This window comes from Petromyzon marinus, chromosome 17 (assembly GCF_048934315.1).
Source record: "Petromyzon marinus isolate PM22_M1 ecotype Great Lakes invasive population chromosome 17, UKy_Petmar_22M1.pri1.0, whole genome shotgun sequence".
NCBI lineage: Eukaryota > Metazoa > Chordata > Hyperoartia > Petromyzontiformes > Petromyzontidae > Petromyzon > Petromyzon marinus.
Window position 1 is genome coordinate 18,335,270 of NC_133683.1, and position 14,364 is coordinate 18,349,633.

Sequence of the window (14,364 nt, forward strand, 5' to 3'; positions counted from 1 at the left end):
ATTGTGACAATTGTCCAGTAACAACATGCATTACTTTAAATGGCAAACCAAGACTAAAGTTAATTTAAGATTTAATTAATTTGGTCACATACTCTGGCTTGGAAAATGACTTCATGTCAGGGGACATCTTGTGTGAAACCAATGTTTCTGAAACAATGTCACTAAGAGGGCCATGTGGATGATTGGATGTGTAAAGCAAAAAAATATTTTTTTACGTTCAGACGTGCGTGAAGAAATCTGTAGTACAGTCGAATTCTCCACGACGCTCGTCGCAAAAGTATACATACGATGCATTGTTACATTTGAGAACGTGCACATTAGCACGTGCATAGTATTCAATTGTCACGAATGCTGTATTTGTTTTTTTGTGTCACGGATTTCAACAACTTCTTGATTTATGCCATTTTTTTTAACCAAACCTAATTCACGGCAGATCTATTATACAAGTCTGAATTATATTCTCGCGTATGGGGCAATACGTCCAATGCCAATAAAGTTTGCTTCGCCACGACGAGAGGGCTTCCTGAGAGATCGTGGAGTTTTGCTCTTCCTCTGTCGAAGAAGCACTCGCTGCAGGTGTTTAACAAAAACAAATTACACGGGAGATCAGATCATCTTTGTCTCGGCGCGTGTTGTTCAAACGGGTGCGTTTAACTCATATTTTAGTCGAACGACGTTAACAATGATTGATTTAGAGCAGGGACACCACCCCCCCCCCCCCTATGACTTTTAAAACTTTTTTTGTAAAGTAGAGCCGCGTTGACGTCATCTCCACAACAGCTGTGGGAGTTCAAAGAACTACCCCCCCCTCCCCCATCTGTTCAGGACACGAACGTCCATTCGGAATGTGGTTCTCCGAGATCTCCACCACTGCCACCACAGTCCTGCCGCATACGTAAAGACGCGAGGGGCCATTCTTGAATGTTCTTTCGCTTCCACGATGAGCAAGCAAGGCGACGCTTCTGTCCGCCGCCGTAAAGAGATGAGCGATCCGGCCAAATCCGCCGCCGCCGCCGTTACTTCGGCGGCGGCGGCGGCTTTGGCGGCTTCCCAGCATCTCAACGGCGGTGGCGGCGAACCCGAGCGAGTGCGTCTCGGACGACGAGAAGGAAGAGGTGGCGGACGAGGGTCAGGAGGAGAGGGACCGGGAGAGGTCGTGCCTGGCTCTGGTGCCGAGGGGCAACGAGAGGCGCGCGTGGTGTCGGCCTGCGTGCTGTTACTTGCCACGGCCACGAGGTTCTATCGCCTGGACGAGCCAGACCATGTGTGGTGGGTGTGCGGACACATCATCACACACATCATCATCATCACTTACACACGTACAGCAGTGTGTGTGACACGTCATACATCATCATCACACAACGTACAGCAGTGTGTGTGTGCAGTATCACGTACTGTAAAGGGTAACTGAAGTCGCCTGCGCACTGTAAGCCCAGAGCGCATTGTAAATTCACACGTGTGTGCACAGACTCGAGCGCGCACTGTAAATTCACACGCGTGTGTGCAGACCGTAAGCGAGCACGCACTGTAAATTCACACGTGTGTGTGTGCGCGCGCACTGTAAATTCACACGTGTGTGTGCGCGCACACGGACGATAAGCGAGCACGCACTGTAAATTCACACACGTGTGCGTGTGTGCGCACGGACGATAAGCGAGCACGCACTGTAAATTCACACACGTGTGTGCGTGTGTGCAGACTACTGTATAAGCGAGCACGCACGCGCTCTGCCACACGTGTGCAGGGGAACGCGCAGACCTCTCCACTCGTTCTCGTCTTTTTTGCAACCTTGCACACGAGCGATACGATCCCAGCTGCAAGCAAGGGTGGGGAGGGGGGGGAGAAACCCGAATTTTTTTAAGCCAAATTTTTATCGGGTTATTGGTTTTTATTCCCCCCCAAAAAAACAGATTTTGTCGAAACCCCCCTCCCCTCCCCAATGGTTTAAATCCGGCAAGTCAAGTTGTCAATCGGCGGCAGAGTCATCGGATTCGCTGTCCTCTTCATCCCGACCCGTTCCGTCGAAGAAGGCGTGTGAATGTTGCTCTGCATGAAGACGACGACCTTCGCCGACTCCACGCTTGGGCTGCCCCTCCTCAGGGGCCGTGTTGGAGGAGACGTTCCTCTCGTTATGCGGCGCGCTGGACGTGGCGATGCTGGACAGCTCCGCGGCGATCTCGGGCCACTCACGGCCATCGGACAGCCAAGACTCAAATCGGGCATCTTGATACCTTTGACCATCGTCTTGTAGCGGGACGTGTTGTTTGTCTTGGCTTTGGTGGGCGGCTAGAATCATCAGGGATCAACGGGCAATACAACCGAATTTTTGGCCATCTGAGATGATCGTTTTTTTAAACTAAAACCACGAAAACCCCGATGGGAAAAAAAACAACACCGATGCTGCCAGCCAGCCTTGGCAGTAAGCTGCACGCGGACTGTTGGGACAAGTTCTGTTAAGCGGACGCCTGTTAAAGCCGCCACAGCATGTACGGTTCGGGTAGAGTTCAAGCCAACCTGTCCGCTTTTAGGCTTCTCAACCCTGATGTTGATCACGCGCCGCACCCGTTATTCGGATCTTCTGCTGCTTCTTCTTGTTGTCATCGTCGTCGTACGGCTGCTGATGTCGATGCAGAGCAGCGACTTGCAATTTCCACACTCGGGTGGTCAAGCCAAGATAACCGCGAGTGAGCGGAGTGTATCTGCTCTGATATCTTCCCCCCCCTCTCCCGTTTTCTTGTTATTCGATTATTGCAACTTACTACTCTACAGGACGTCTGGTAAAAAAAAACCCAACAAACACAAAATTGGCAAGCTGTAGCGTGTACAACAAACATTCTTTGGCACGTGCCCGTGACAGGTACACGGTGGTGGCTGAGCCGCATCGAATTCCGGTTGCTGAACGAAGATACATTATAAAGTGGCACTCGCATACCTGTCAACCCCTTATCAGTGCCCTACCTTATTACAGACCAATTCAGACCTTATTGGTCTTACCGTGCCCTTATAATTTTCAACGTTCATCCGACAAAGTTCCGTATTGAAACGGCTGTACGCCGTATGGACCTGAAAACTCAATTTCCCTGTTCAAGAATACGGGTAAACGGTATGCACTCATTACACACGAAGTGCTTGCCACAAATGAACCACAATACCTTGCTGATCTCGTCAAGGGGCATAAACCATCACCTACACTCTGGTCAACCTCGCAGCAGCGGCTTTTGGCTTGGCCATCGAACAAAGATGGCCACTGGAGCTATGCACTTTTTAATCTAGTTTGAAAATGTATTTCTTGAGAACAGCTCTTTGTGTTTCGTTTGTTGCCCTTCCCCTGCACCTCCGATTAGCACGGTTGGCCACGTACGATTCAGCATTCGTACATCATGTAGTGTTTGTGAACGTATGTCACCTTGTCTGACACTAACTAATGCAAAAGAGGTAGTGTTCCCAGGAAAGGTCTTCACTATACCGAGTCCTAAGACTCATTTGAAGTGCGTTTGTATGCGGGACGAAACTGGAGTTCCCGGTGAAAACCCACGCATACCGGAACATGGCAACCAAAGAACGACACAGATAGATTAAATAATCCAAAGTCGAGTGAGTTGGGATTCTGATAAAACTCTATCTTATCCACCAACCCAAGCCTCCAAAGTGATGGAATCAACACACCATGCATATACCACGGCAGACACGCATCTATAAGTCTGAGTTGACGTTCCAGAGGCTGAGAACTGTCACATTAACCACTGGTGAAAAACATTCGCAAGCTGCAGTGTGTACAAATTCTTTGGCACGTGCCGTGATGGGTACTACAAGCGTGTCCACCCAGTGCTCCCTGAACTGCATTGGATTCCGGTTGCTGAATGAATACATTGAGGTCGCACTCATTACACACAAAGGGCTTACCACAAATGAACCACAATACCTTGCTGATCTCATTAACGAGCATCAACCATCATCTGAACTCCGGTCATCTTCGCAGAAGCGACTTTTGGCTGGCCATCGAACGAAGACAGTCATCGAAGCTCGCAAGGACCATTCCCCCTGCCTCAAGAATATGCCTGATATGGTCGATGCTGAGGGATAGGCGACAAATCCAGCTCACTCCGGTTCCTCAACAGTGGATTGCCACAGGTTCAGTACTCACGTCAACGCCCTTCAATATCTATACGAGCGACATGCCACCAACCGGGTCACGCCAATTTGCATATGCGGATGACCTTGCCCTGGCAACGCAAGCAGCCATTTTCAACAACATTGAATCTACTCTGAACCAAGACCTAATGACCAGGGAGGAATATTTCCGGGAATGGACGCTCAAGCTAAATCCGCAGAAAACAACAGGCATTGCACTTTATCTTGATAATTATAGGAGCACCAAGCACACTCTGAAAGTGACCTTCTGGGGCAACACTCTGCGACACGATCCCACTCCAACCTATCTCGGAGTGAAGCTGGACCTTACGCCAACCTTCCACGATCGCCTGAAAAAGGTAGCTGCCAAGACCAAAACAAGGGTCAACCTGGTCAAGCAACTGGCAGGCACAAGCTGGGGAGCATCAGCACCGGTGCCACGGACATCAACGATGGCCCTTGTGTAGTCTGTAGCCGAGTACCGTGCACCAGTATGGACCAGCAGTAGTCACACTCGACTTGTTGATGTCCAACTGAACACAGCAATGTGGTGTACCACTGGAACTTTCAAGTCGACTCGAACACCCTGGCTGTCCGTGCTGGGCAGTGTGTTTTTTTGAAATCACGGATGCTGAGCACAGGGCCCAAAACCCTCAAAACGCCAAGTGGTGATCAACAAACAGCACAATCGAAGGTGGAATAGATTTAAGTTGAGATGTTCCTTGAATTGAACGAGGTTATAACACGCAAAGAAGAGGTTGATGGGAAGGAATTCCAAGAGGGGGATTGCGATGGAGGAAGCAAAAAGAAAAGTATGTTCAGCTACAGCAGGGTAGACAAACACGGTATAAGTGAGATGAAACGATTGATTTGCTATAGGTGGCTAGGGGGATGGCACTACAGTACATGCTTACCATGTGTGCTTGTCACAAATTAACCAAAGAACCTTGCTGATCTCATCAAGGAGCATAAACCATCGCGCAAACTCCAAGCATCCTTGCAGCGGCTTTTGGCTAGCCATCAAATAAAGACGATCACTGCATCGTGCGCTTTCAGATGGGCTTCTGAAGCCGTCTGGCATGCTCTTTCCTCTGATATTAGGAAGCCATTGGAGCTATGCACTTTAAAATCTAGATTGAAAACGAATTTATTTAGAACTGCTGTTGGTGATTCGTTTGTTGTCTTTCTCCCACACCTCCGATTAGCACAGTTGGTTATGTACGGTGCAAAATAAGTTCAACATACATAGTGTGTAAATACTGTACCCATCTCTGCTCACGACAGGTGTAGATTTATCCACGTGCAAATTGGAGAGTTTTAAGTGTGCATATACAACACTAATTTGAACTATGCAGGACTTTCAATAATATATTTTCTAGGTACGCCAGAAAAGGTAAAGCCTCATTATATGTCAGATGCCAATTCATGGGGATGTCACGAACATTTTGGCTAATTGTCCTTTTCCAAGCACTTGCAACAAATTAGCAATCGGGGTTAGTAATCCATAATACAATAATTAATAAGCATCACACGACCATATGCGAATGGCAACCTTCACGGCAGTATAGTGTTCAAGATGTTACCCATGTAGCCGATCATCCAATGGGCTGACAATGTGCCACACCTAGGCTGTGTGGTGGATGGGGCATGTTATCATTGTAAAATGTACAGCAGGGAGATTTGTGCATCTGACCATCTACTGAAGCCCTCTCGTGTCTTTCCTCCACCAGTTGGGACGAGACTCACTTTGGCAAGATGGGAAGTTACTACATCAACAACACGTTCTTCTTCGATGTCCACCCTCCACTCGGCAAGGTGGCTTGTTACGCATTAATAGAGTGGTAGTACTGCAGTAATGGTACAGCTCTTTGTAAATCTAATTGCTGGATGAAGGCCTCCCAAATGCCATATCGGTGATGACATGTTTGGCTGTAATTCATCACGCTGCTGAGTGCAAATAGGTGAAGGTGTGAAGGTGGTGGAAGACCTAGGGCCGGTTCAGATATCACTCGCTGCTTGTTGTTAGCTGAGGCCGAGAATCAAACTCCGGTGATCAGGTTTACCCTTGTTCAAGGCCAGGCTGAAGACCTTCCTCTTTGCCTCTGCCTATTACCATATCATCCTGAACGTGCCTGATTTCATCAGAGCTCAGAAGCTAAGCTGGAGTGAACCTGTATGGTGCTTGGATGAGTGGCCAACCGTGCATTTGATACTCTTTGGTTCTATTCGGTAAAGTCACGTAGGTAAAAAATAAAACAACAAAAATCACGACGTTTCGACCACAACACAAGTGGCCTTCATCAGGTGAAGGGACCAACCTGTCCAGAGGACAGCGTTGGAGTGAAAAAAAAAGTCAAGCGCAGGTCGCCTCCTTTAAGCTGTGAGTGGGTAAACAGAAAAGACGCCTTGACAAAGGAATTAACATAAAATGTAAAGCTGTGCAAGCTTGCAAATAGCATCAAAAATACATTAGCACCACCGTGAGAGTTTGGGATGCCACTAATTGAATGTTAATGTATTTTTGATGCTATTTGCGAGCTTGCACAGCTTTACATTTTATGCTAATTCCTTTGTCAAGGCGTCTTTTCTGTTTACCCACTCACAGCTTAAAGGAGGCGACCTGCACTTGACTTTTTTTTCACTCCAATGCTGTCCTCTGGACAGGTTGGTCCCTTCACCTGATGAAGGCCACTTGTGTTGTGGTCGAAACGTCGTGATTTTTGTTGTTTTATTTTTTACCTACTTGACTTTACCGAATAGAACCAAAGAGTATGGATCCTTGCAGTCACGAAAGCTTTAAGTCTAGAATCGTGCATTTGATGTTGTAGGCTGCTGTGGGGCTATGTTGTCAGCAGAGGGCTGTGCAGCAAAATGCACTTTGTGGTACAGGGACTCTTCTACTTACGGACATTCGACTTACGGAGTTTCAAAGATACGAACAAACCTGTCCGTATGTCCAGTTGCCGTTTCGGACCGAGAGTCATAAGTTCAACCACCGCGCAATAGATGGCGGTGGTTGTTCGGTGTCGTTACCCAGCATTCCCAGCGTTTCTGCCTGGGCCGCCACCATTGTCTGTTGTTGTGTTGTCGCTGTGTTCTCTGTGCTTTTCATGAACACTATCAACCCCCATCATGTCTCAGAAGCGTAAGAGTAGTGAAAGTGTTGAGGGTGGTAGTACAAAGAAGCAGTGGCATCTACATCTACAGGAGATTATACAACTTTTAAAGCCATTCGCCGTGTTTAGTGTACATGCTGTACAACATGTTTGGAATCGACAGGAGTAAAGTTGGACTTAAGAACAAATCGGCTTACGAACAGACCTCTGGAATCTAACTCGTCTGTAAGTAGAGGCATCCCTGTACTATATTATGTCCCAACGTTTATGGTCCCCACCTCCACCAACACTCGCTGATCAGCGTGGTGAAGTATGGTCACATAGCTCAAGCGACCCATTCGACATGGGTTAGCCCCCTCACCCAGAAGGGGAATTGACATATTAGGTTGTATTTGTATACGTATATGACTGATTGATTATTTCGTTTATTAAGTACGTAAATATCCCCACTGTTCTGCAATAGCGTCGTGTTGACCCGTTTGCAATTGGACGCCATATATATCCACAAGCTAAATATCCGGATGCCATCAAGGCAGGAGCCGTTGATGCCACCACACTTTGTTGACGTGTTATACCCTCTGCCGTTGCTGCACAGATGCCACCACACTTTGTTGACGTGTTATACCCTCTGCCGTTGCTGCACAGATGCCACCACACTTTGTTGACGTGTTATACCCTCTGCCGTTGCTGCACAGATGCCACCACACTTTGTTGACGTGTTATACCCTCTGCCGTTGCTGCACAGATGCCACCACACTTTGTTGACGTGTTATACCCTCTGCCGTTGCTGCACAGTAGACACGCAATCTCCAAGATCTGCTCAAACGGTGTCCCACCATCCGGTGTTGCAGCTTGTCGAGCTGTATGAATTTGTGACCGAGCGCTGCCCTACCAGATGCTGATCGGCCTGGCTGGGCACCTCAGTGGCTACAACGGCGCCTTCCCTTTCTCCAAGCCCGGTGACAAGTACGGCGCGGCGGAGTACCTGGGCATGCGAGCCGTGAGTCGCTGTAGTCACAGTCTCCTGTTGTCCCACACCCCCCACCCCACTTAACGTGTCTCTGTTCCTCGGCTCATGGCCGGAGAATTACCGCATCCAACGGTGTCCTACGCTGACATATCTGTCCTTTTACGGGGTGGCTGGACCTTGTCACCAAAGGGGCGAATTTACCAAATGTAAAAATGTTCCTTTGCAAATTACCGAATTGTAATGGCCGATAGCAATGTGACTTGCATGTGTCGGTGCTGCGTCACCCTCTGTGGCACAGGGACAGCTGCCATCAGGAAGGGTCCCCTAGGTAAAAAAAAAACTACTGCTGTGTATCCAAATGATTGAGATGCGATGTAAGGCGCTTTGAGACATTGGGGCATTTATGTGCCCAACACATGCAGATAGTATTTTTTTGGCTGGCTTTGTTTTCAGTAAAATGTGAATGCATGTGAGGTATGCGGTTGATTCAGAAGTCAAGAGAACTGCACCGGCACCGTAGAGTTCCTGGGTTTGAATCTGAGCAGCCACCTGTGGTTAAACCGGGTTCTCAACTGCGGAGAGTTGATGGTCTCAGCTGGGTCACCAATGGCTGCACAAAAAACACGTCCGGCAAAACCTCCCGAAGCTGCACTTGAGTAAGGCAAAATTCATGGTAAGCGGGAAAGGCTACTAAAAGAAATAATAATAATATCGAAACAAACAAACTCAAACCTGAGCACTATTCAGGGTCAGGTACATGCAGCGTTTTCCTAAATGTGTGTTTAACCGAGAAGATTTGGTAAATATGGTGGCTCATGTGAACTGGAGTCTAGGGAACACTGGATTGCATGTGATGAAAAAATGAAATGGCACACTGTTTAAATAAATAACTACGGTAATTTACACAGGACCCTTATCAATATGTTACTTAAATATTTATCAGACTGTCAAATCCATAAATGTAATCACTGGATTTACAGTCCATTAAGTTGCTAAACAGAACAGCAAAGCTTCAATAAGTAGGAGAAGATAGTAATAATATTTTCGTGTGCTCATTTGCCCGGGTAGTTTTGCGCGCTGCTGGGGTCACTGGCGGTATTTTTCGCGCACCTGACCGTGCTGGAGGTGACGCGCTCCATCTCCGCCTCGGTCGTCCTCGCGGCGCTCCTCATTTTCGGTGAGTCGCTTTAAATCCCTGCGCATGGCGCCCCGTTATCAAGTGTCATCGGTCCGCGCCGCGTTGCAATTCCACCGTCGGGGGCGTACGAAGGGGCTACCGCTTTTCGCAGAAATTGCATTAAAAAAACAATGTACGTAGACGGGTCTCTATATTTCTCGGGGGTGTGTTTCTGACCTTCTGCCGGTGGCTTTGTGAGTTTTTCAGCTCACGGCTGTGAAAATAGCCACCGTCTGTTTCACTTAAGGGCAGTCCCTTGGGGTCTTTGGAGGGATTGTGTGGCCAATCGCTCACGAGTGTCTTTAATCGCGCCGGTTTTATGAAAGAATCAAACGGGCCGCGATAGAAAACTGACGATGCGTATCATTGGGTTTTCTATTTACTCGCAACAAAAGGCCTGCATGACAACAGCGTCGTTGTTTGTGCAGATTGTCCTCTGGGAATCCTGGAATTGCCACGTTTACCCCTCCCCCCCCCTTTTTTTTTTTTACAATTTCAAGCGATTCCTTTGTTCGGTCCAGTTATGAGAACAGCGCACGGCAATTGAGGCCTAAAAGGCTCTCGTTAAAGTGTCATCACCCCCTGCTTCAACCTCCGTTTGACATTTATAAACACGCACGTTCCGACCTACAAGTGTCATTCGCCGCTTGCCGCACACCATCTCCCAGAGACGCTGCTGCTGCTGCTGCTGAAGGTTGCGTTAGTTGTATGGTCAGATAGCTTCGCTGGTGCCTCAACAAGACTCTATTTGGTAGACAATCACATTTTGTGAGTTGCCGTGACTTTTTCCAGGACACGCCTCATTTTTACCTTTGCAAGCAAATGACCTGCAATAATAGTGCGGTTAGACCTCCCAGAAATTCAAATCGTAAGCGATTCACTTTTTTTACGAAGCGAATCGTAATGAAAAGTATAATCCCTTTATCAATCCACGGCTGTGTGAAGGTCACGGTCATGGGGCATTGTTTGACCCCTCCACGCTGGTCATTGCTGGTTGGTGCCGGTGGTGGGGGTCCAGGGCTGTTGCAGATATCGCTCGCCGGTGAATTTCATGCCCGGGAATCAAGTTCAGGTAGCTGGGCGCATAGCACAGTTTGCCAACGACTACTCCCGCCTGTCCATGCTTGGATAGCATTATGCTTGGCTATGAACGGTGCGAAAGACGTTCAACATACATACATACTTTAGGAAATATGTAAGTAAAATTCTCCATGTAAGCCAATTTAATTTGCCCTGGTGGCCGAGGTTGCAAGTTGCCTCGGCCCATAATCCCTCCCAGGGTCGATACAATCAGTACCACTTTGTGGGCAAGTCAACAGCAGTTATCATAAGGATCGACTCGCCCCCGCCATAGGAATATGGAATATTCACCATTGGCTCGGGTATGTAAACATGAGATGAGGCACTTAAAAATAATGGGTAAAACAGCCTGGTAAAGAGTACACACATGGTGAATGACTTCACTTGTGATCACACCAGGCATGTGCTGTTACTCGCTAAATAAGGAGTGCCTGATCCATCTAAAACCTATTTACAATTGTAAGAATTTTTCTAAAATACCTAGAACTCAAAATAAATGTACGAGTAGTTGCAGAAGTGTGTAAAGGCAGCACGTGTGGCTGCATTTGCAGATAGCAGCAAATTGTTTCATTATGTATGTGTGCGTGTGTTTATGCTTTTGGGGAGCAGTAGTGTAGCGGTCGGCACGCTGCGCTACGAACCTGGCGACCCGGGTTCGATTTCCGCTCACGGCCAATACCAGTGACGATTATCTGAACCGGTCCTGGGCCTCCCCTAGGTCGACTCGGCCTCCAATGAGTACCTGGTGCGGTGTGTAGTAAACATCGTCACTAGGGAGACAAAAGCGGCCGGGCGTGGTGTTGGCCACCCACTCCATCGTGTGCCGTGCCGGCCTTCATAGGTGCTCGCTAACAGCACTTACCCCTACAGTCTGTTAAGGCTACACGGGGGATCTTTGTCTTTGCATCGGGAGGGCAAGGACCAGTTCAGATATTCACCACCGATGTTTCCAGTGATGAATATTTGCACTGGTCCTGGGCCTCGCCTTGGTCAACTCATCCTTTAATGAGTACCTGGTGCCCAGGCGTGGCACTGTCCACCCCCCCCCGCCCCCCTCAGTGTGCCGTGCCGGACCTCATGGGTGCACGTTTACAGGACTTGCCTTAGCAGCCTGTTAAAAGCTATAATGGGTAGTATCTATCTTTTTTGTGTATCAGACACGGGCTGCCTCACACTGTCTCAGTACATCCTGCTGGACCCCGTGCTCCTCTTCTTCATCATGGGGGCCACGTACGGCATGGCACGCATCGGCTGGGGTGGCCACAGGTGAGATGTTCATTTAAATCTTCGTCTTTAGCGGCCGTGACCTATCCACCGCTGGATGAAGGCCTGCTCCGGCCGCCACCGCCCCTCAATGTGCCGTGGTGTAGCAATGCGCCTTGCACCTGCGGGAGGACTCGCTCACGTGGTGAGTTTCGTCTTTTTGGCAGTCGCCTCCACCCTCGGTCTCGGCAATTTTGTTCTGCCCAAGCCCACTTCACTGTTTTCTTCACCGTCAATCTGATGTCTCCATATTGTCTGTATTACTTAATCAGTCGTGCTTCTGTCTATGTCTCTCAGCGTAATGCCAAGCATGCACCTCTCCTCGCTCCAATGCGCACTTTTCAGCTCTTCAGTTTTATTTTGCCAGCAAAATGGCCATGCTGAGTGGCTCCCTCATGTGCCTTGGCATTCTTTGTGCACTCCATTTTCCTTTCACATGAAGCCAAACACTAATTAATAAGTTTGCCCAAACATCTCAAATGCAGGACACTCCTGAAAAATAGCCCTGAGTCTCGGTGAGGCTCTTCTGAGTAAATCATTTGCATTAGGCTGTGTGTTGCATATTAAGTCCCACCTTGATTCTGTGCCCACCTTTGTCCCACAGTAGCGGGAGACGGGGCTGGCAGCAGCAATTAATCAATTAAGCCATTGATTAATTAGCTCATTAGGTGTATGACGGGAACTGCCTTTTAGCAGTTTTGCCACTCTGTGATTGCATTCATGAGTATAATTTCTCCTTTTTCGACACATTTTTGCACGTATCCTCTAGTGGAAAGAAAGAGGAAGTGTTGCTCAGCTCACGGCTGTTTTTTAACAGCACTCCTGAATTCTCTCCTTGGCCATTCTTGACCACTCGCATTAGAGGACACATTTGATCATGTGTCAATTAGGAGAGGGTTTTCCACATTGCGGGGCCTCGTGGCCTCGAATATCACTCGGTTCACCGAAATACAAAATGCCCCTTAAATGAGGTCACAAAAGTCTTGCAGATTTGGTAATATACACGTCAGATTCAACATCATCATAGTCGTCATTGCCGGCTGTGATCCGTCGTCCACTGTGCAATGAAGGCCTTTTGAAGTCTTTGCCATCTCTCACAGTCCTGCGGTGATACAAAATCCACCTGGTCCCTGCGTATGAGCTCACTCTGTGTTCATTTCTTAACGCGCCCGGCTGGTCAGTCCTGATTGTGGAGGGTGACTTTGTTGGGTCTGGTCGTGTGGTGGGTGTTAAGACAAAGTTGGTGAATTTGAACAAGGCTATAGGCTGCGAATACAAAATACATTGAAAATAAGCTATGAAAGACATACTTGAAGCTTGACTTCAAGTATGTGTGTGGTAATTGTAATAATTGTAATAATTGCTGCAGTTTGATCTACAGCCGGGTTAAAAAGTTATAACTTTACGCTTCACCGTCATCCATTACCCGAGTGGGGCATCCTGGTTTTCCACCAGGATCCAAGCATTTATCTGAATATCCCTTGAGTAGCACGCCTCACTTTCTAAACGTTTGCTCTGAGGGTTTCCAAGTGGATTAGAGAACAGACACAGCTTAGGGATGTCATTTTGACCTTGAAGAAAAATAAGTCAGAATCAGAAACTTTATTTAGACCAGAGAGAAATCCAATGAGCCCTATGCAGCTCTTTTTCACAGATGTCCAGTATGGGCGGTCAGCAAGTTACAAAAGCGGAGCGAGGGCAGGAAACGTCACCAGACGGGATGATGCCCAGTGGGCGAGACACAGACGAGCAACGCCCGTTTGCTCGTTGGCGTTTGGGAACGTTCTTCGCCACTGATGTTTAGAGAACGCATCGATTCATCCTCTCGCACAACCTGATGGCGAATGGTCGCGATTCGGGATCCGTTATTTTCTTTTTTTCTTCCCTCACGTTTGCACCGACTCGTTTTGTATTTTGCCGCCTGGTTCGTTCCTTCTTGTTTGTTGTCTTCCATTCGCGGACTTCGCGCCACCAAACATGCAGTGACAACCCGACGACGTGGCTGCGGGTTATTGCGATGCAACCGCTAAAAAAAAAAAAATGTACAGGCTAGTGCAGCGGTCACGACGCGCCTGCGACCGATTTAACCGCCGCTCTTCGTCTCTCTCGTGTCGCCGATGCCGCGGCAGGCCTTTCTCTGCCGGATGGTGGCTCTGGCTCGCTTTCACGGGCGTGTTCCTGGCTGGCGCGGTGAGCGTCAAGTTCGTGGGGCTCTTCGTGGTGACCCTCGTGGGCCTTCGCACGGCGGCTGAGCTGTGGGCGCTCCTGGGAGACCTCCGCCTGCCCGTGGTATTTCCCCCTCGCAGCTTTGTCGTCATCGTCGGTGTCTTTAGTTTGGAAATGTCCCCCCCCCCCCCACCCCGCCCTGCACCCTACCCGACTCAACACCTCTCCCGTTTCTGCTCAGGACGACCCAGAAATAAACGGCGAGACGCTCACCGCGTGCGCGCCTCACACGGAGGCAGCGGTGCGCGGCTCCTGCCGGTTTTTTCTCTTGCACAGAAAATAATGCGATTGTTGTATTCAGGATTCCGTCGGGGTATAACTGTTAGGGCACCGGACCGCTTAAGTTCCATCTCCAGGCACGGAATTTGAATTGATGGGCAAAGTTATTAAATCCCCCTTGT

At 48.6% G+C, this 14,364-nt stretch overlaps 1 protein-coding gene across 2 annotated transcripts in view; it reads left to right on the forward strand.

Annotated features, from left to right (window-relative positions):
• The first annotated feature begins 783 nt into the window (after positions 1-783).
• The window catches only part of POMT2 (protein O-mannosyltransferase 2), a 41,375-nt gene continuing 27,794 nt past the window's right edge, over positions 784-14,364 (forward strand). The window contains exons 1-6 of one of the 2 annotated variants that reach the window (XM_032955898.2): positions 784-1,269; positions 5,862-5,946; positions 8,143-8,247; positions 9,286-9,394; positions 11,632-11,740; positions 13,867-14,026. In XM_032955898.2, the coding sequence (XP_032811789.2) occupies positions 941-1,269; positions 5,862-5,946; positions 8,143-8,247; positions 9,286-9,394; positions 11,632-11,740; positions 13,867-14,026 (897 nt within the window). In that variant the 5' untranslated portion in view covers positions 784-940. The remainder of the gene's footprint in view (positions 1,270-5,861; positions 5,947-8,142; positions 8,248-9,285; positions 9,395-11,631; positions 11,741-13,866; positions 14,027-14,364) is intronic. The other variant, XM_076067698.1, reaches the window with a different exon arrangement.